The sequence below is a fragment of the Stenella coeruleoalba genome, assembly GCF_951394435.1.
Source record: "Stenella coeruleoalba genome assembly, chromosome: 10".
Taxonomy (NCBI): Eukaryota; Metazoa; Chordata; class Mammalia; order Artiodactyla; family Delphinidae; genus Stenella; species Stenella coeruleoalba.
Genome location: NC_137156.1, coordinates 53,607,591 through 53,630,652, shown reverse-complemented (window position 1 = coordinate 53,630,652; position 23,062 = coordinate 53,607,591). Strand labels below are relative to the sequence as shown.

General features: G+C 42.5%; 1 protein-coding gene across 2 annotated transcripts in view; it reads left to right on the top strand.

The window, feature by feature from the left end:
* Positions 1–8,881: 8,881 nt before the first annotated feature.
* UBP1 (upstream binding protein 1) overlaps positions 8,882–23,062 on the top strand; it is a 70,039-nt gene continuing 55,858 nt past the window's right edge. Inside the window, exons 1-2 of one of the 2 annotated variants that reach the window (XM_079933589.1) lie at positions 8,882–8,967; positions 9,354–9,545. In XM_079933589.1, the coding sequence (XP_079789715.1) occupies positions 9,433–9,545 (113 nt within the window). In that variant the 5' untranslated portion in view covers positions 8,882–8,967; positions 9,354–9,432. Of the gene's footprint in view, positions 8,968–9,095; positions 9,546–23,062 lie in introns of those variants that run through there. The other variant, XM_079933590.1, reaches the window with a different exon arrangement.

The window sequence follows — 23,062 nt, the reverse complement described above, 5'->3', positions numbered from 1 at the left end:
TTAATTGCAAATGGAACATACTAATAAAAAATGTTAATAAAAAGGAAACTGGGTGTAGGTTATATGAGAACTCTCTGTATTATCATCTCAATATTTCTATTAATCTAAAAAACTGTTATAAAAAATAAGTTTATTAAAGAAAAAAAGGACTTCCCTGGTGGCACAGTGGTTAAGAATCCGCCGCCAATGCAGGGGACATGGGTTCAAGCCCTGGTCCAGGAAGATCCCACATGCTGTGGAGCAACTAAGCCCGTGTACCACAACTACTAAGCCTGCACTCTAGAGCCCACGAGCCACAACTACTGAGCCATCGTGCCACAACTACTGAAGCCCGTGCACCTAGAGCCCATGCTCCGCAACAAGAGAAGCCACTGCAATGAGAAGCCCATGCACTGCAACAAAGGGTAGCCCCTGCTGCCCACAACTAGAGAAGCCCATGCACTGCAACAAAGGGTAGCCCCTGCTGCCCACAAGCCTGCACGCAGCAACGAAGACCCAATGCAGCCAAAAATAAAATAAATAAATTTATTTTTTTAAAAAAAACATAGAGGCATAGACGTAGAGAACAAACATATGGACACCAACAGGGGAAAGGGGGGGTGGGAGGAATTGGGAGATTGGGATTGACATATATACACTACTATGTATAAGACAGATAACTAATGAGGACCTACTGTATAGCACAAGGAACTCTACTCAGTGCTCTGTGGTGACCTAAATGGGAAGGAAATCCAAAAGGAGGGGATATATGTATATGTATAGCTGATTCACTTTGCTGTACAGCAGAAACTAACACAACGTTGTGAAGCAACTATACGTCAATAAAAATTTAAAAACAACAAAACTCAGGTGGGCAGTGGCGAAAACTGCTTTGAAGGAGACTAAAGAGACTGAAAAAACAAATGTAATTGTGAGCCTTAATTGAATTCTGGATTAAAGAAAAAACTATAATAAACAATTTGGGAACAAATGGAAAGATTTGGAAATGAATGTTAATAGATATTATTTAATGATATATAATAATAGAAATTAAATAACTCAATTGAAGTTTAAAAGTTTTGGGATGTGATAATGATATTACAATTCTGTTGGAGAATTTCTTTGTCTTAGAATACATTTTGAAGTATTTACGTATGAAATACTGCAACTTAATTGTTATTGTCAAGAAATATGCAACTTAATTTCACATGGTTAAGCAAATAATAAATAAGTAGGTAAAGAGAGAAAAAAACAAATAAAATATTAACAAGAGTCAAATATATGACTAAAGAATATACAGGTGATCATTTTTCTGTTCTTTCAGTTTTTCTGTAAGTTTTTTAAATTTTAAAATACATAGTCGGAGAAAAAGTAAGAAAGGCTTGAGTTTTTGGAGAAGCATAATATTACATTAAATTTGCCTAGGAGAGAAAAAAATTACCTGTTCTGTTTTCCTCAAGATGAAGGGCATTTGGAAGCATATGAATTACCAGTTCCACAATTCTCCAGAGTAAAACTTTTTCAGTCAGTCATAACTGAGTAAAATATTCAAGCAACTGCCAAGTGGCTGGGGTGCCTCAGTGACACGATGATAAGCTGAAGACTGTTCACATTCACATATGGTCAAATAGCATTTCATCCTTTGTTGGTTTTTACAACACAGTCAAAGACACCATGAGCGATGTCTATGCTTGAGTTGCCTTCTTATCCAGGCTATAGTAGTCAGGTCATTCTTGTTGATGGGATAGGTCCAAGACTAAAAGCTCTTCAGAGATTACTGGGAACCGGGCAGAGTTTCAAGCTCAATCAATGTATTAGTTTATTTAATCCTCATAACAACTCCATGAAGGAGATATACTATTATATCCATCTTACAGATGAGGAAGCTGAGGTAAAGAGAGGTTATGTAACTAGCCCTAGATCACACAGTAATAGTTGGCAGAGCTGGAATTCAAATCCAAAGCTAGCTACGGAGTCCAACCAGTGTCTCACATTCAAAAGAGTACCTGGCCCTTACTTGTGGTTAGGTATTCCACATGATGTTCATATTCTTTGTGACATAGTCCCCAGTTCTCAAAATATGGTTGAAGGGCATTCTTCCTATGCGCATACAGAACCAGGAAGGTACATTCTCATTTTAAAGGCAAAGGGACTTTGATCAAATCCCACCTAATGATATTGTTATCCATCAACCTCAGAATGAGCATATTTGTTAACTGTTCCAGGAACAAATTTTGCTAGTTTTATATCCAGCTGACTTGCAGTATTTCAAACATTTTCCCACCTAACTGGTTGTGGCATGTTTTTTACAAAAATGGCCACAATTTCCCAATCCCGCCCCTATTTCTCTTAACAGAGAATCTGAAAAAACATGCATTTTATTATGGTGAAGCATTTTAAGAACCAGCAGACAAAAATCATCTTTGCTCCCTGTCAGCATTTATAACCTCATAATTGTTGTGATTTTGCGTCTCCTCATGTTAAGAGGCAGAGTCTGTTTCCCCATCCGTTGGACGTGGGCTGGTCTTATGACTTGCTTTGGACAAGAGATTTCAGCACAAGTGATGGTGTTCCCGTTCTGGGCCGATGAAGGCCTTACACTGTCCTGTTGTCTCTTGTAACCCATTCAACTGCCATGAGCATAAGGCAGGGCTAGTCTGCAGAAGGACGGGAGGCCATGCCATGCAGGCAAACCCCAGATGTTGGCGAGAGCCGGCCAAGATCAGCAAGGCCATCCCACAGCTCATTGCTGCAACATGAGGAAGCCTCACTGAGCTCACAATAGCTGCCCAACTGAGCCCAGCTAAATTTCTGACCCACAGAAGCATGAGCTAAGTAAATGCTGGTTGTTTTAAGTCACTAAATTCTGAAATGGCTGGTTGCACAGCAAAACCTAACTGACACTCCAGCTCACTGGGTACTTAGCACTGGCTTTTCCAAAACCTCAATATGTCCCAAAGGTACACCCAGCACCCCACTGTCTTAATCTTTTCAGGCTGCTATAACAAAATACCACAGACAGGGTGGCTTATAAACAACAGTATTTATTTCTCACAATTCTGGAGGCTGGAAGTCTGAGATCAGCGGGCCAGCATAGACAGGAGAGGGCTCTCTTCTGGGCTGCAGACTTCTCATTGTGTCCTCACATGGCACAAGGGGCTAGAGAACTCTGTGGAGTCTCTTTTTATAGCACTTATCCCATTCACCAGGGCATGATCACCTCCCATCACCTTGAATTTTGAGGGAACACAACAGACACTAGCACCATGAACCTCTTAACAAAGAATCTGAAAGGATGCATATTTTGAAATGGTTAAGCAAAGCCCAAGGACCATCACACAGAAAGTGTCTTTGCTAACTTGCCAGCATTTGAAAATCATACTATTTATCATTGATTTTTCTCAAGGACTTCTTGCTGTGCAGAAGTCCAAGGAGGTAGCACTTTTTAATCTGGCGCTCAAATGTGAACATCTCTCAGACCCGATTTTCTCCATCAGGAGCTCGTCCTTCCTGTTTACCAGCTGTCTTCCTGGTCATTAGCTGTTACTAAGTACTGATTGGATGAAGGCTCTGTAAGAAGAACAGTCGTTCATTGGCTGATCTCCAGGGTCACATCTGAGAGGAAACGGTAGGTATGGGATCACTGACCATGGCAATAGCAGCTTTTCTGTTGAGAGCTGTAAGAGCTGCTCTCGCAGTTTTGCAAAACAGCAAGAACAGAGTGTTCTTCAGATGCGGCTCATCTTTACCATTACTGGCAACATAACATTCTAGTGGTGAGGTTTCAGGTCGTCCTGCAAGAGGTAGCCCCTCAATTTAGTTGCTCTTTTCAATGAAATTTTCTGTGTGGGTATATCTCAAAGATGTGCTCCAATTTGTGTATTTTTTGGAGTTGCAGTGTACAAACGCCGTTTTCACTGTACTTTGTTTAATCTATTTATAGGAACTTTATATATTAGGGAAATAAAACTTTGGTCCATGATCTAAGTTCTAAACAGTTTTTTTCTGTTCTCTTTTCATTTTGCTTATGGTGGTGTTTACTAAGAAGAAAAGTACAATTTTTATGTTTTCAAATGTTATCAGCCTCTTAAGATTTCTAGATTTTGTGTCATAATTAAAAAAGCCTTTTCATCTCTGAAGGAAATTATGTTCCTCCTCTAAAATTATGTTCTCATATTTTCTTTAGTGTTTTACGATTTTGCTTCTATCCTTTCAAACCTTCTTGGAAAAACAAAAAACTTCAAGTCACTTGGAGTTTATTCTGATATGTCTTTCAGATAGTTAATGTTGATTCCCAAATCACTTATTGAATATCCCATTTTCCTCCACGATTTGAGATGCCACTTTTTACTGCATAAATTTCCATATTCATATTGATTTTTCATTCTCTTCCCTTGCTCATCTGTCTATTCATTTACCAATGCACACTTTTTACATATTTAGGTTTTACAATGTCCTAATATCTTTTGACTTTTTCAAATTTTTTGGATTGTTTTTGCTCATTTATTTTTCCATATTAATCTTAGAATCAGCTTGTCCAGTTAAAAAATTCTGTTACTATTTTTTACTGGAATCATATTAAATGTATTGGTTAGCTTAAGGAGAACTACCATTATAAAACTGAATGTAGTAATTTTTTTTTGGCTGCATTGGGTCTTTGTTGCTGCGCACAGGCTTTCTCTAGTTGTGGCAGTGATCAGGGGCTACTCTTCATTGTGGTGTGCAGGCTTCTCACTGCGGTGGCTTCTCTTGTTGCGGAGCACGGGCTCTAGGTGCGAGGGCTTCAGTAGCTGCGGCGTGTGGGCTCAGTAGTTGCTGCACACAGGCTCTAGGGCATGAAGTCTTCAGTAGCTGTGGCCCATGGGCTTAGCAGTCATGGCTCGTAGGCTCTATAGCGCAGGCTCAGTAGTTGCAGTGCACAGGTTTAGTTGCTCCACGGCATGTGGGATCTTCCCGGACCAGAGATCGAACCCATGTCCCCTGCACTGGCAGGTGGATTCTTAACCACTGCACCACTAGGGAAGTCCCTGGATGTAGTATTTTTTGTTTTCAATGTACAGTTGTGTTTATTTTGAGAATTAAAAAATTTTGCTCACATAGTTCTTTACAATTATTAGGTTAGTTCCTAGGTATTTTACCTTTTAAAATTACATTGTAGGGACTTCCCTGGCAGTCCAGTGGTAAGACTCTGCACTTCCAATGCAGGTGCATGGCTTCGATTCCTGGTTGGGGAACTAAGATCCCACATGCCATGCAGCATGGCCAAAAAAAAAAGAAAAAAAAGAAAAGATTAAAATTATACTGTAAATTGATCCTTTCCTTCTATTATATTTTCAAACTTGTTTGTTTATATAAAGCTATTGATTTATGAATATTCATGGCATATGCCACTGTGTTATTAAATTTTTACTTGTTTCCCATGAGATTCCCACGTATATGAGCATATAGTCTACAAACAGTGATAATCTTAACCTCCTTCTTTCCATTTCTATACCTCAAATTTTTTTTCTGATCTAATTCTGCTGTTTTAGTGCCTTCAAAAACCTATTAAGTGGAAATTCCCTAGCGGTCCAGTGGGTAGGACTCCATGCTTCCACTGCAGAGGGCACAGGTTCAATCCCTGGTCAGGGAACTAAGATCCCACAAGCCATGTGGTGCAGCCAAAAAAAAAAACAAAAAACAACCAAAAAACCTATTAAGTGATAATGATGAATGTGGCTGTTCTGGTTAAAAATATGTTCACAAGTTCCTTGACATTCATCCCTTCAAAAGATGGACTCATCTTTTTGAATGAAGGCTGGCTTGAATGACTTACTTCTATGGAACAGAAATAAAGTGAAAGGGATGGTGTGTGACTTTGGAGACCAGGTCATAAAAGGGACTGCAGCTTCCTTCCTCTTTCATGGTTTACTTACTCTGTGCCAGTGCCATGGTTTGTTTTGTTTTTTTGGCTGTGTTGGGTCTTTAGTTGCGGTGAGCGGGGGCTACTCTTCATTGCGGTGCGCGGGCTTCTCATTGCGGTAGCTTCTCTTATTGCAGAGCACGGGCTCTAGGGGAGCAGGCTCAGTAGCTGTGGCTCGCAGGCTCTAGAGCACAGGCTCAGTAGTTGTGGCGCACGGGCTTAGTTGCTCTGTGGCACGTGGGATCTTCCTGGACCGAGGCTCGAACCCGTGTCCCCTGTATTGGCAGGCAGATTCTTAACCTCTGTGCCACCAGGGAAGTCCCCAGTGCCAAGTTCTGAGGACACTCAAGCAGGCTTGTGGTCCCAAATGTTGAGGCACTGAGGCTTCTGGCCAACAGTCATGCAAGTGAGCTTGGAAGTGGATCCTCCTGCCCGGATTAAGCCTTCACAACTGAAGCCTCAGCTGATATCATGACTGTGACTTTATGAGAAACTCTGAACCAGAAGAATACAGTTAAGCTGCACCCCCCCCTCTTGTGTGTTGGTGAAGTTTTTGCTTATTGGACTAGATTATAAATTGATTCACATGACACACAAAGTTTAAAAATGATTTGTATCAGCTTGGACTGAAAGGGACAGTGACAGTACAACGTGAAGAGAGGTCTTTAGACCCCTTCACAACTATAGACAGGAAGCAGCTGAGAAAATGATTTAACTGTAAACATGGGTACCTTTTATGGAGATGGAAGGATAACTCAGAGGGTGGAGCCAAGAGCCCAGTGGATGGAGAAAAGAGCCACTGAGTACTCTCAGGAAGTTGACAGAGTCCTAATCAAGGAACCGGCAACATTTACCCAGTTAGATTTCAGAACTTCTGTGGACTAGTGACTACTATGTGCCTTTCATTGCTCTCCTCTTTGAAGGGAAATGCCTATAGAGACACAGTTTCCCATGCCTCTCTCATTGCATGTGATGTATGTGGTAGTGGTTAGTGCAGATCTCCTGTCTTTTTAATTCACAGACCTTCATATGGAGAGGAACGACTTGAGTTACACCCAAGGAACTGCATCCAAGAGCTCATTTGCTCCAGGACCTCACAAGATTCCGGACCTTAATGCTGTATTGGAATGAGAACTTTACAGGGGTCTGGGGAGGGGATGAGTGTATGCTGCATGTAAAAAGAATGTAAAACAGTTGTGGCCAGAGGGTGGATTCTGGAAGTTTTAAAACATGGGCCCCAAATTATTTAACTCTCCTCCCATCAATCTGATTCTGTGGCTGCTTGACTAATAGAATACAGTGCAGAATAAAGATTCTGTATCGGTTTCTGGTCCCAGGCCTTACGTGTTTAAAAAAAAAAAAAGATAGTTGTTAAAGATGGTAAGCAGATTTTATTCAGGACGGTGACTGGTACAGGGATGGCTGCAATGGGATTTTGCAGTAGGGGAGACTGGGCTCAACCTCAAATACAGCATGGTAATTGGGAATTTAGAGCCAAAGAGCAGTGTGGGGGTTAGCAGATGGAAATTCACTAAGAGGAAACATCAAAGGTAAGGGGGTTTCTGGTTAAACCTATCTAACAGGATTCTTGTTGAAGGTAGTCCAGGGTGATCAGATATTACCTAGGTCAGCGGTCCACAACTGACCAGGGCACCAGGGACCGGTTTCGTGGAAGACAATTTTTCCACGGCCCGGGGGTGGTTCAGGCAGTAATGCAAGCGATGGGTGGGTGTGTGTGTGGGGGGGAAGTTCAGGCGGTAATACAAGCGATGAGGAGCGGCAGATGAAGCTTTGCTTGCTTGCCTGCTGCTAACCTCCTGCTGTGCGGCCTGGTTCCTAAGAGGTACCGCTCTGCGGCCCACAGGTTGGGGACCTCTGACCTAGGTGATGATGGAGGCTAAGAAACCTAATCAGTTACGGAACTAGAGGGTTCCTAGAATGACCTAGTGGGGTTCTTGCTAAACCTGAATTTTACAGATGGGACAGGAGGTCAGCAGATTGACTAAAGTTTGATCAAGCAAAGAATCTTTGTCCTAAAACACCAGCAACTGCTACTTCCTGTCTTTTGGGACACTAGCTTTTGGAACCCGTATGCCACGCTGTGAGGAAATCAAGACCACATGGAAAGGCCACGTGTAGGCATTCCAGCAGGCCCAACTGAGGTCCCGGTCCACAGCTAGTATCAAGCATCAGACATGAGTATGGGAGCCCTTGACATGATTTTAGCTGCACTCATAGGAGAGGCCCTGGGTGGGAATCCCCTAAGCCCAGTGAACCCCAGAAGCAAGAACAATAACAACAGCGTAATTGCCATCTGTTCCTGCGACCCAACCCCTCCTTTAGTTCAAGCTCGCCAAACCACTCACGGGAATTAGCAGTTGAGGGAACTTTCCGGAGCCCTTCCTCGGGAGTGATGATTGGCTTGCACTCACGTCAATCAAGACTTTCTGCCCAATGGACCTTTCAGCCTCCAGACAGGGTGTGAGCCTATTGGCTAGCACAACCGCGCTCTCCATCTGTAGTGTGGGCAAAACCCAGAAAGTACCCACAAAGACCACACAGGATAAAAACACCTCCAGAAGTGGCGTTTAGGGCGGCTTCCTACAGTGCGGTCCAATGAACTCTTTCTTTTGGCAGCAACTTCAGTCCTCGAGCCCGCCCAAAAGGAAGAAGATCTTGACTGGTTGTTTAGCACAGGGGCACAGAGACTCACGGGAGCCTCGACGAAGCGCTTGCCGTTATTGTTCAGATCGCCTGTCAATCAGCGCGACTTTCTGGATGGGCGGAAACTGGGGGCCCTTTGGCACCGCCTCTTCCTAGGCTGGTGTGTAAGGAGGTCGCCAGGCCGCAGCGGCTGGGAACCTGCCGCGTGGGCGGGGCCGCGCTGCACGGCCCTACAGTTGCTTCAACGTGAAGCGTCGGGAGTGCAGCGAACCTCGGGGCCGTGAGAGGGGGGCTTGGCCCGGTGCGAGCGCGGGGGCGGGGCCGCGGCCGGGGCGGGGCTGGAGGAGGCGGAAGCGGCGAGCGAGCTGGAGCCGGAGCCGTAGCGAAGCCAGCGTCCGGGCCGGCGGGACGGCGTCGGCTGGGTTGGCCGGGGCGGCGGGGCGCTAGAGCCGGGGCGGGCGGGCAGCGGGCCGGGGGTCGAGGCCGGGGGTCGGGTGACGGGCGGGCTGAGCTCCCGCCCCCCGCGCGGTCCCGGGGAGGATGCGGCCGGGGGCCTCGGGGCGGGGCGGGCGGTGGCGGCGGCAGCGCTAGCGGCGCAGGGGGTGGGCGGCGGCGGCATGAGGCGCGGGGCCGGCGTCCGCGGGAGGGAGGCGCTGCCCGCGGCCCGGCCGCTCCCGCTGCAGCTGCTCGCCGGGTTCGCCGTGCCCTGCCCGCGGGGCCCTGGCTGTTCTCATCCCGGCCGCCGCCCGGGCTGCCGCTGGTGACCACTCGCCGCGCCGCCGGAGGCTTCACCCGCGCCCTCCCCCAGGACGCGCCCGTGGAGCTCCGGCCTCTTCGCCCCGCTCGCGGAGGCCGCGCTGCGCGCCGGGCGGCGGCGAAGCCGGAAGATGGCCTGGGTGCTCAAGATGGACGAGGTGATCGAGTCCGGGCTGGTGCACGACTTCGACGCCAGTCTCTCGGGCATCGGGCAGGAGCTGGGCGCCGGCGCCTACAGCATGAGGTACCAGTGCCCGGGCGCGGGCGGGCGGGCGGGCGGGCTGGCGGAAGCCTCTGTCTCCTTGGGAAAGGCCTGCACGACCCTGGGCCTCTGACCGCGCCATGGAGCCCTGCGGGCCTCTGCCCACGGCGGGGGCCGGCGACGGAGGGCGGCCCCGCAAGCTTTGGCCCGGGGACCGCCCCTGAGGGCTGCATTTTTGCTGTAAAATACGCCCCGCTGTTAGGATGGCTTGAGTTGGGGGAAGGGACTTCCTTGCCTTGCAAGTGATTTACAAGTCACTTAGAGCTGGAATACAGTGTACGAAATGCTAGGACTCGTGTTGGGAGAACACTCTCCAGGGTTTTGGCATTAGTTCCTATTCTGTTCTACATTGTAGTCTTTATTGGTTGCAAATTTTAATCACTTGATATTCCAATAGTAATTATCATAAGTGAAAGTAGCCACAGGGGGGAAAAGCACATTAACTTGGGTTTTTTAATTGTCTCAAAGTGAAGTTTTTCACTGGGGGGACTACCCTCTGAGGCTGTTTCCTTTTGAAGAAGGATTTAAGATGCACTGATTGCACCACAAACAAGAGTTTGTTTAGTCTCAGCTGTCTGAGACTAAAGCAGCCATTCATTTTGTTTAATTTTGATAGGTTGAAACAGATCTGAACTTAGTCTCTCGCCTTTATCCTGAAGAACACTGGGTTTTTCCTATCAGTTTGGCAGCTCTGTATTTTTATTTTTTTAGCAGTTTTATGGAAATATAGTTTACTTAGTATACGTTCACCCGATTAAAATGTAAAATTCAGTGGTTTGGCAATTTTTCGTAAATGCGAATTAAATGAGATTTTGCGAAGAGACTCTTTAAAGTAATGACTGATGTCTTTGACGAGCTGTCCAGTTTCCCAGTAGCTTTCATACCTCTCACTGCAGCTCTGGGGGAGGACAGGGAGCATTAAAGTCTTGAAGAAGAACGACTTCTGGGTCAGAGCAGGCCTTGGATGGTAGGGGCTGCTCCCTGAAATAATTTGGCTTTTAAATCTTAAACAGAAACTCTGAGCTGAAAAGTGGAGATGTTTCTTAGGGTGTGGAAGCACATGGATGAAAGCTTCAGGTCGCCGGTCTCTGACCCTGATTGGGTCTGTGCTGGTCTGCCTGAACTTGGCACTTCCTCTCTCTGCAGCTGTGCAACTTGAGGGCTCTGGATGAGGTGGCTTATTTTCTAGAACAACTGTCTTAGTGTTGAGGAAATTGAGCTACTGAAAGTCATAAGGTCACCCCAGTCGGCAGTACAAGAGGCACTGATTCACAGTGAAAACGTGTGGGCCTCAAGGGCCATGCTGCTCCTTGAGACCCTGGACTTGCAGTGAAGGCAGAAGAGGGCAGGTGAGGCAGATTCAGTGTTTCTTCTCAATTATGGTTAAGTGAAGGTTTGCTGCTGAGAGCTTTGCTTACTGAGGGTTATTTTGAGCTTTTACTTTTTTTTCTCGAGTTCTGTGTGTTTCAGTGATTCAGCCAACTAGTGAACTTTTGTTTATGGTCTAGAAGGAAAATCTTGATATTAAACCTTTTCATTACCTTGTCCTTAAAGGTATTTTCTGACATCTTTGTAATTCTGTGTCTTTTTACAACACTTTCCATGGGGACTTTTTCCATTGATTGTTTTTGGTTATTGGTTATATGGTATGTGTCATTTAATCTGAATTTTCTAGTATCTTTGAAGGCAAATACCATTTTTAAGGAGCTTATTTAGTTTTCTGTACTTAATTGGGTCCTCAAGAGGAGCCAGGAGAGTACTTGCCTCTTGCAAATTCAAGGCCCATTATTTCAAATACAAATTTAGGAAAACTCCAAGATTGCTTTGATCTGAAGAAGGTCTGAAGAAGGCTGTTGCAGTCCTCCTTTGATGGCTCTTAGGCTTCCCACGCCCGGCCCTGGAGCTGGGGAGTGCCCAGCCTCCTCTCTGCAAGGGCAATGTCCTCCTTTCCTCAGGCATTGGGGAAGCGGGACATTCCCGAGCTCCAGGGAAGTAAGGCTCATGATTCTTGTCTGTTTCATTTGTTCTCTCAAATTCAAGAAATAAACTTTAGGCGCTAAATTTGAAATTATTGGAAAAGTGACGTCTTGATAAAAATTTGCTCTGGAGGCAGCTTTGCATTTTTCTTTCAAAGTGAAGTATGTTTGAGGGACTTCCCTGGAGGTCCAGTGGTTAAGACTCTGCGCCGGAGTGGTAGGGGAACTAAGATCCCACCCGCCACGCAGTGTGACCAAAAAAAAAAAAAAACCCAAATTGAAGTACGCTTACTGTATTTGCTTTTTGTATGGCTTAAACCAAGAGGTATTTCTAAAGACTTCTTTAGGAAATGATTTCTTCAGCTTTGAAGGAAGATAGCATGAAAGAAACATGTGGTTTCTCTCAGTAGTCTAACAATTTAGAAATATATATTTGCATTGAATGATGTAGGCTGATAGTATTGGGATATGATGAGGCTAATTTCTGGTAAAATCTTTGCTTCCCTTATTTTTTCTACACTCGTTCTCATTGTCTGTGTTCTTCTGTGTGTACTCTGGTACCCCATTTGTATGTGAGGCATAGGCTGCTGCAGATTCTGTTTGAAATGAGGCAGGTCATAAATGCTTTTTAAAATCTTAGTTACAATATCAGGAGTCTAGAGATGGTTGAAGAGACCCTAGAAAGCTAATAGACCAATCCTTTTCTTGTAAGTGTTTAAACCAAAGTTTGTAGTTGTTAAAGCGATTGTCAGTGGCACCACCAGTCCAAGTGAGGACTGAGTTTCCCCTCACTAAATGAAGGCCGAAACCCATTGTAACTTGAAATCTGGGTCATTCATGTTTTGTGAAGTAAGGAGCAGATAACCAAAGGACTTGAAAAAGTAAAACTCATTAAAACTCTCCTAGGAGGGTCTTTTGGGCCACCTGGTAATTTTATTTCCATCTTAAGTGTTCACATGAAATGTATAATCTATAATAAGTTAACTTTCAGGATTTAACGAGTAATTTGAAAAATAAAAGTAATGTGAATTCTTTATGCATAAAAACTTTTTTAATATTAAATTATTACTTTACAAAGGGCATTGGTCTGAGCCCTCTTAAACTTCACTATGGTATACATCTGTTTTGAAACAAAAGGTATACTTCACATATTCTTAAGTGAGAGGTACATTCATAGTTTACAAATAATTTGCTAAATCAAAACTGGTTTGGGGTGAAGACAGATTTCCTATGTTGATTGAAAGATTAAAATGTCAGTTTATAGACCCTTTGAGGTAATGGGAAAATTTTAACTTTGATCAGTGTTAAGTTAGTAAAAGATTACAAAGGATATGGTTTATTATGTAGCTATTAATAGCTTATAATTTTCTTTGGGTCTCATGCTAAAGCAGAATGTCCTTGAGTAGGTGACATTTCTTGGAAGTATAGAAAATTTTCAGGATCAGTGAGATTTGAACAATTTATTAGGGTGGTACCTGAGACTGCTTCCAGAATCGGCAATAATTTCTATAAAATTTCGCATTTCAAATTTTAAAAACTTTTTCTGGGTTTAATCTTGAAAGACTTTAATAAATTGTTGATAAAAAAAGATACTCACTTCAGAGTATAGTATCCGTATTTGTTATTACCTTAAAGCAGGGATTGGCAAATCTTTTCTATAAAAGGCCAGATAGCAAATATTTAAGGCTTTGTAGGCCAGAGGGTCTCTGTCACTCTGTTTTGTTTGTTTACAACCCTTTAAAAAAATGTAAAAACCATTCTTAGGTCCTGATTGTACAAAAACAGGCCAGCTGGGTTTGGCCTTTGGGCTGTAGCTTGCTGACCCCTGCTGTAAAGGCTAGATTCTAATAATATACTTTGATTGCCTTGGAAAAACATTTGCTGAGTATTGAAACCTTATATTCAAAAAATAATTTTTATGTAGACTAAGAACTCAGCTAATTTATGTACCTCCTATTGTTTGTCCATAGATTTTATTGTGTTCAATTTTTTAAATCAGGTGTTCTCTCCCTGCACTAAGTAAGATTCAGTACAGTTTATGCCCTTCAATCAGGGCTATTTGAAACTTGGTAGTTTATTGATACGGTCTCATAAATGTGATGTTTCATCAGAGTGACACTTATTAGTTTGCTAGGACAACTTGAACATTTACTTTTGGTGGAAATACTGTCTGATGGTTCATCTTATTTTGCTGTAATTTCTGTGACTGAATTTAAAAGAAGTTCTGTAATATTTATTTTGCTTGCTTTGGGACATATCTGATACATGGTTGTGAAATTCTTCTGCGTTGAACCTTGGTAGTAGAGTCTTTTTGTTTTAAACTTTCTGAGTTTGAGTTAGGAGTTTATGTTTACAAGTTAAAAAGATTGTGTAGATAGTTGACATATACCCTTTACCCAGCTTCTACTTCCATAACTGGAATACAGTCTTCAAAACTGCCTTGGTGCAGAACTGTTACCTAAAGTGCAAAATTCATTTGAATTTCACAGGTTTTTCTTCTCTATTGCCCTTTTTCTAGTCCAGGTTCCAATCTAGGATCCCATATTGCATTTAGTCTTTACCTCCTTCAACAACAATTCCTTAGTCTTTCCTTCTCTTTTATGACTCCGACACTTCTGCTATGTAATAGTCAGAACCGTTGTTTTTAAACACATAAAACTTTTTTGGAAACAACAATAGAATACCTGTGAATACTATTTAGCTTTTAAAGGATCTCTGTCATTTTAGCAGAATGATTTTTTTTAAAGGTTCATTTTTATTTTATTTTATTTTTTAATTTTATGGCTATGCTGTGCAGCATGTGGGATCCTAGTTCCCTGACCAAGGATTGAACCCACGCCCCCTGCATTGGAAGTGCAGAGTCTTAACCACTGGACCTCCAGGGAAGTCCCAGCAGAACGATTTTGAGTAGAGTAGGACCACTGTTGATGTCATTCATTTATAGATTACTTTGTCTCAGTCTACCTGAATAGAATGGTATGCTGTGTCCTTTGTAGTCTCTTCATAAGCAAGAACTTTTAAATTTTATTAATTCATTTGAAATAACAATTACAAACCATTATATATTACCACAAATATATTTTATTAAAAAACTTTTTTCAGAAACAAAACACTGTGAGAAGAGTAGTATTGTCTTACACTTACAAATTTCTTTTTTTTTTTAACATCTTTATTGGAGTATAATTGCTTTACAATGGTGTGTTAGTTTCTGCTTTATAACAAAGTGAATCAGCTATACATACACATATATCCCCATATCTCTTCCCTCTTGGCGTCTGTCTCCCATCCTCCCTATCCCACCCCTCTAGGTGGTCACAAAGCACCGAGCTGATCACCCTGTGTTATGCTGCTGCTTCCCACTAGCTATCTGTTTTATATTTGGTAGTGTATATATGTCCATGCCACTCTCTCACTTTGTCCCAGCTTACCCTTCCCCCTCCCTGTGTCCTCAAGTCCATTCTCTAGTAGGTCTGCATCTTTATTCCCATCCTGCCCCTAGGTTCTTCATAACCATTTTTTTTTAGATTCCATATATATGTGTTAGCATACGGTATTTGTCTTTCTCTTTCTGACTTACTTCACTCTGTATGACAGACCCTGGGTCCATCCACCTCACTACACATAACTCAATTTTGTTTCTTTTTATGGCTGGGTAATATTCCATTGTATATACATATGCCACATCTTCTTTATCCATTCATCTGTTGATGGACACTTAGGTTGCTTCCATGACCTGGCTGTTGTAAATAGAGCTGCAATGAACATTGTGGTACATGACTCTTTTTGAATTATGGTTTTCTCAGGGTATATGCCCAGTAGTGGGATTGCTGGGTCGTATGGTAGTTCCATTTTTAGTTTTTTTAAGGAACCTCCATACTGTTCTCCATAGTGGCTGTATCAATTTACATTCCCACCAACAGTGCAAGAGTGTTCCCTTTTCTCCACACCCCCTCCAACATTTATTGTTTGTAGATTTTTTGTTGATGGCCATTCTGACTGGTGTGAGGTGATTCCTCATGGTAGTTTTGATTTGCATTTCTCTAATGATTGATGTTGAACATTCTTTCATGTGTTTGTTGGCAGTCTGTATTATCTTCTTTGGAGAAATGTCTGTTTATGTCTTCTGCCCATTTTTGGATTGGGTTGTTTGTTTTTTTTTTAATATTGAGCTGCATAAACTGCTTGTAAGTTTTGGAGATACATCCTTTGTCAGTTGCTTCATTTGCAAATATTTTCTCCCATTCTGAGGGTTGTCGTTTCGTCTTGTGTATGGTTTCCTTTGCTGTGCAAAAGCTTTTAAGTTTCATTAGGTCCGTTTTTTTTTTTTAATTTCTATTTCTCTAGGAGGTGGGTCAAAAAGGATCTTGCTGTGATTTGTCATTGAGTGTTCTGCCTATGTTTTCCTCTAAGCAAACTTCTTTAATATTTGGTGTAGGAAAGCAGATGGATTCTCTTATCTGCTATCGGAATATATTGTTTTGGTTGACATATGTGAAGAAAATCCAGCCTCAAGTAGATATGTGTTTGGAAAAGGGGAGATTATTTTAATAGCCCTTTCAGATCATTTTGGAAAGTCGTCTGATAATATACCAGCACTTGAAAAGTGGTAGTTTCTTAAAGTTACAATGTGGACTCTGAAACTGTATCAATGTACTTTTTGTACTGTTACATTAGAATCAATTTGTCTGTTTTGAACTTTGATTGGGTCTCTTACCCTGAGTAATTTTGAAATATGCATGCATTGGTCATTTCGAAAATAATGATTTCTTGAGTTATGCAGATCTTCTAAATGTTGACATTTTTCTCTATGCAGTATCAAAAAATCATATTCCTTAGTATCACCACTGTCCCATCAGAGAAAGTACATGGTGGAGGGTGCAGATTTTATCATTGGTAACAAATGCTATCACAGTTGTTTTACTCGAAATGATAGGCTCGTTTTATTCATTTTTGAGGAAATTTCTGTCAGATACTCAGGTATGAATAATCATAGTTTGTCAATATTTATTTCAAGTAAAAATGATATTCTGTGAGAGAAGCTGCTAGATCAGCTCACAGATCATAATTTCGTAAAAAACTTTTCCTTGAGACAACCATTGCACTTAGATGTGCAGCAGAAATACCTTATACCTACCCAAGGACCAATATTTAATAAAATTAATACTTTTTATACAATGACTGCTAGTGTAGCTTGGTGCCACTGCCTTGATTCATGCCAAGGCACCTGCAGTTTTAACCACCATCGGTTTTGTGCAAATGTCAACTGAGTGAGAAAGGCAAATAATGGTTCAGTGTTATCCTGAGAATAGGTTTGACCTCCTGAACCCTTGAAAATCTCAGGGTCCCCAGGATTCCATGGACCACACTTTGAGAATCTCTGGTCTAATGTGTGCCTAGAGTTTGGATACTTAAAATATTTTCTATTAAATTAAAAACAAACTAGAGTTCAGAGAGTCCTGGTGTCACTCAACAAAGGGCAGAGCTGGGATTTGAAGCTCCAGAGTTGGGATCTGACCTCCACTTCTTTCCATTGCACCCTTTGCTGCCCACCAATGAATAACTGAGAAGTCTTCTCAAAGTAGAAGAAAATAATCTTTCTGGATAGGAGAAAAATCAGTTGGGAATGCCATATATATATATAGATAGATAGATAGATAGATATAAAATTTATTTTTTTTTCTTGTTGTAGCTTTTTTTATTCTCTTTTTCTTCTCTTCAGGACCTTGCTGAACTTATCAGTTCTAATAATTTGTAGGATCTCAGACTTCCTAGTTGATATCTTTAAATAATTATAGATTTATTTCTTCCTGTGTAATCTTTTTTTTTTTTAACATTTAATTTTTGGCTGCTTCGGGTCTTAGTTGTGGTGCACGGGCTCTTCTTTGCAGTGAGTGGGCTTCTCTCTAGCTGTGGTATGTGGGCTCTGTAGTTGCGGCATGTGGGCTTAGTAATTGCAGTGAACAGGCTTAGTTGCGCTGTGGCCTGTGGGATCTTAGTTCCCCGGCCAGGGATCGAACCAGCGTCCCCTGTGTTGCAAGATGGATTCTTAACCACTGGACCATCAGGGAAGTCCCACTTCCTGTGTAATCTTCACCTTTCATTTTCTTGCCTTAGTGTGTGGTCTAGCCTTCACTGCAGTGTTTTTTAGAAGCACTAAGAACTTGAATCTTCAGTCTTCTTACTGATTAGAGAATGCTTCCAAAATTTCATAAATAGGTTGTCTCTGTTTATAGCTGACATTGGTCCTCAATTTTCTTTTCTTCTCTTTTTTTTGGTTCTCCTGTCCTTTTAAAAAAACATTAAGGCTGTATCAGCTTCAAGTGAGCAGGAGAGCGTTCCCTTTATGACCTAAACTTTTTTTTTTTTTTTTGCGGTACACGGTCCTCTCACTGCTGTGGCTTCTCCCGTTGTGGAGCACAGGCTTGGGACGCGCAGGCCCAGCGGCCATGGCTCACGGGCCCAGCCGCTCCGCGGCACGTGGGATCCTACCGGACCGGCATGAACCCACGTCCCCTGCATCGGCAGGCAGATTCTCAACCACTGCGCCACCAGGGAAGCCCTGAGCTAAACATTTTTGTGTGAGGTGGGACTTAACTGTTTCTTCAAGGTTTTGTAAAGCTCACCTGGAATACAGCATTTGGTGATTTTAATGTTTTTTTTTTTTTTTTTTTGCATGTGTAGATGTTTGACTGCCTGTGTAATTTATTTAATGGGCATAGGAAATATACAATTTATCTGTCTTACCCAGCTGTGGGAATTTTTTTCCAGATTTTTTTTTTAACTGATCTCCATGATGTTTGTGATTACTCTTTCTTTCACTCCATGTATTGCTTGTGTCTTTTCCTTCTTCTGTGACCTATTGCAGAGGTTTGTCTATATCTAGTGTTTTGTAAGAAATCAAATTTTAGTTTTGTTTTTCTCCTCTATTGCATTTTCTCTTTTATTTTTGTCGTCTTCCTTCTTGTCTTGATTATGCTTGTTATTTTCCACCTTCTTTAGTTAGGTGCTTTGTCCTTGGTTTTTGGTGTGTGTTTTCTAATAGATGCATTTACAGCTACATATTTATCTGTAAGTCTGTCTCCCAAGGTTTTGTGGGTTTTTTTGTTTTTTTGGCTGCATTGGGTCTTCATTGCTGCGCACGGGCTTTCTCTAGTTGTGACGAGTGGGGGCTACTCTTCGTTGCAGTGCATGGGCTTCTCATTGCAGTGGCTTCTCTTGTTGTGTAGCATGGGCTCTAGGCACACAGGCTTCCGTAGTTGTGGCACGCAGGCTCTAAAGCGCGGGCTCAGTAGTTGTGGCGCACAGGCTTAGTTGCTCTACAGCATGTGGGATCCTCCTGGAGCAGGGATTGTACCCGTGTCCCCAGCATTGGCAGGCGGATTCTTAACCACTGCGCCACCAGGGAAGTCCCTCTCTCCCAAGTTTTGAAGGCAGTACCTTTGTTTTCATTCAGTTCTTTTGTTTTCTTTATCTTCTTGTAGTTTTTTATATATTCTGGATACTAGCCTTTGATTATGCATATATGTCACAGATACTTTCTTCTACTCCTTGGCTTGCCTTTCCATTCCCTTTATGTTGGCTTTTGAACAGAAGTGCTTGATTTGGATATGGTCAGATTGACCAGCCTTTTCATTTATAGTTAGTCTTTCCCTGCTCTGAGGGTATAAAGATATTCTTATAGTCATCTCTGAAGATTTATTACTTTACATATTCCATCTAAGTTTATAATCTCTCTAGAGTTTTGTTTTTTCTCTTCTTCTGTTTTTGGTATAGCATGAGAGGAGGCCAGTTAATTGCAGTTATCCTTGTATGAATATGCAGTTTACCTAATATAACTGAAAAGACTGTTTACTTCTTAACTCTTTATATTGCCATTCTGTTATAAATCCAGTGCCCATCAAGTTCTAAATGTGGTGTTCTGTTTCCAGATTATGGATTCTGTCCTTGTGTTCCTGGGGATACCCAACTAGATCATGTTTTGTCATGGTTTGTCATTATCTCTTGGATTTGACTTGTTAATACTCAATTTAGGAGTTTTGCATCTATATTTATAGTTGAAATGAACATTTCATTTTCTTTTCTAGTTTTGCTTGTACCTAGTTTTGATTTCAAAATTACCTAAGTCTTCATAAAATGATTTCCGAAGTATTTCCTCTGCTTCTGTTCCGTTGAAGGGTTTGTGTAAGAGCTGCCATTGAAAGTTCGCTAGAACTCGCCTGTGAAAGTTTACTCTGGAGGAATATTAACCACAATATCAGTCTCTGTAGGATTATTTTTTAAAGCTTTTTATGTGTTTTTTTTTTGGCTGCTTTGGGTCTGCGTTGCTGCACGCTGGCTTTCTCTAGTTGCTGTGAGCGGGAGATACTCTTCATTGTGGTGCGCGGGCTTCTCATTGTGGTGGCTTCTCTTGTTGCAGAGCACGGGCTCTAGGCACGTGGGCTTCAGTAGCTGCGGCACGCGGGCTCAGTAGTTGTGGCATGTGGGCTCTAGAGCACAGGGTCAGTAGTTGGGGCACGCGGGCTTAGTTGCTTCACGGCATGTAGGATCTTCCAGGGCCAGAGATAGAACCCGTGTCCCCTGCATTGGCAGGTGGATTCTTAACCACTGAGCCACCAGGGAAGTCCTGCTTTTTATGTCTTGAAGAAAGCTTTGGTGTTTTTTCCTAGGGAGTTGTTCATCTTATCCATATTTTCAAATATGTTGGCATAAAGTTGTTAATATTCTCATCTTACTAGTTTTTATATTGTTAGTTATATCTTTTTTACTCATACTGATCAGTGCCTTCTCTTTTTGATCAGTCTCTCCTAGACTTGTATCTCATTTTTTAGGGCACACTGGACCAGTCCTTTTGTGCACTTGATTCTTGTTTGTCAGGAGTAGGAGAAGTTCCAGATTTTTAAAAAATTTATTATTTTATTTTTGGCTGCACTGGGTCTTTATTGCTGTGCATGGGTTTTCTCTAGTTGCGGCGAGCAGAGGGCTACTCTTCATTGCAGTGTGCAGGCCTCTCATTGCAGTGGCTTCTCTTGTTGCGGAGCACGGGCCCTAGGCACGTGGGCTTCAGTAGTTGTGGCTCATGGGCTCAGTAGCTGTGGCTCGTGAGCTCTAGAGTGCAGGCTCAGTAGTTGTGGCACACTGGCTTAGTTGCTCCGTGGCATGTGGGATCTTCCCGGACCAGGGCTTGAACCCCTGTCCCCTGTATTGGCAGATGGATTCCCAACCACTGCACTGCCAAGGAAGCCCCACTACTACTGTCTTAATTCTTGGTGATTTCAAAAGATATTTAAATGGGACTTCCAGTAACGTGACACTTCTGTTCCTTGATTATCTTTCTTATAATGACATGATCTCAGCTACTCAATCGTATGGTCATAGGTTAGACCTTGGCAGTACCAGTCATGCAGCCGACCTGTAATCTCAAATTCGGAGTTCATCTGCTGCCCCCTGCCCTTCACTCGCTACCTCATTACCCTCCTCCTGCCATCACTGAACCCATTAAGATCTACAGTCACTGATGCTGCTCTCAGTTCACTGCTTCTTACCCTCTTGAACTCCTGTTTTCTTCCCCAGCCAGTTTAAGTTTCCCTGGTCAATCATTGTAATTACTTTTTGCATATACCTTTGTCTCCCTTGCCCCCCTCTTGCTTTATTCTCCTCTCCTATTTTTTTTTTTTTTTTTGCAGTACGCGGGCCTCTCACTGTTGTGGCCTCTCCCGTCGCGGAGCACAGGCTCCAGACGCGCAGGCTCAGCGGCCATGGCTCACGGGCCCAGCCGCTCCGCGGCATGTGGGATCTTCCCGGACCGGGGCACGAATCCGCGTCCCCTGCATCGGCAGGCAGACTCTCAACCACTGCGCCACCAGGGAAGCCCCTCTCCTATTTTTTATTTTAATAAAACTATAACCCTGATTAAATCTGATTCTTCACCTCTTAGGTAGCTGAATGTGGCTCTAGGAAAGCACTGATTGGGCCTCACTGGAAGTGCATGACCTCAGCTCTCAAGTGCATCCTTTTGCTGCTCAGTGGTCTCACCTCAGTGCCCTTGTCCAGTCCCTCTCCAGTCCAGTTCCTTTCCAGCTCTCCGTAAGGATGGGGTGGTTCCATCTCAGACCCACAACTCTTCCTCCTAGGGCCTACTTTCAGTTGATTTCCGTACTTGGTACTTTACTGAGAAAATTGAACTTCCACATGACTGTACTGGCTTATAAGTTTTTCTTGGTGTATTTAGGTGTGGTTTTTAAAATTATTTATGTTTCTTTGGTTATTTGGGGTTCTTGAATCAGTGAATTAGTGTATTTCATCAATTCTGGAATTCGCTTATTAGCCTTTACCTCAAATATTGCCTCTACCCCATTCTTTTCTGAGACTTCAATGTAAAAACTTCTCACTTTGTCTTTTCTTTCTTAACATCTCTTCTGCATTTTCTATCATTTTGCTCTCCATGCTGCCTTCTGGATAACTTCTTTTACCTATATTCCAGATTCCTTCTATATCTTCATTTGTGTGAGCTGTTATTAAATGTGGGTTCTTAATTTTAGCAATTTTATCTTCCGGTTCTCAAAATTCTATTTGTTCCTTTACAGGTTTGCTGTCCCTTGAAATTTCCTGTTTCTTGCAGATCTTTTCAGGCTTATCTTTTATTTCTTTCAACAGAGTAAGCTTAATTTTATCATACGGGTACAGTAATTCTGGCATCTTGAAGTCTTCAGTGGGTATTGGTCTATGTCCAATCAGGAAAAGAGAGAACACTGAGATGTTTCAAGCAGAGAAGGATTTAGTGAAGTATTTGATTGCAAATGTGCTAGAAGGGTTCAGGGAGGAGAGTTGGCTGCGGGAGGCATGGCTGCTGATGCCCTGAGCTCTCCTGCAGCTATGTTTGCCTCTTCTGCTCTTTCCCACTCCCTTTTAATTTCCCACCAGTGCTTCTTCCCTTTGGAGCAACCTAGGAAGATTCCAGCTGGCAAGAAGTCTTGTATGTGTAGTTTTCAGGCCTCTAACTCTCTGCAACAAAGGCAGAAAAGAACTGAATACCAACAGACAGAGTCTTCTTTTGGTTCTTGCTCCTAAAGTCGTGTTTGTCTTTGTGTGCCTGGTTATTTTTGGATACTTGCATTTCAGAATTACTTGGAATAATTCAAAGCCTTGAGTCTTTTCATCTGCTTGTCAGATCCCTGGGCGGCCTACCTGTCTGGGATATGAGATGACAAAATCAGGTGAATACCAGAAATTTCTTATGGTTCAGCCTGGTAGAAATTATGACAAATTATCTGGAGACCTAGTTTTTCATTTTAGTAATAATTGATTACCAGTGCTACAATTCATTCATCAATTTAACAGATATTTGAGCTCCTTCTTTGTGCTAGATGCTGGATTTAGTCAGTAAAGAGAAACCAATTTGGAGGGTGGTTATATACTTATGGAGGTTACAAATTTAAGTCCCGTATACTGTTGGAAAATGAAATGCTTTGTGGATAGAGCAGGAAAGGGGAAACTGGGAGTACAGATGGGAAGATTACAGTTGTC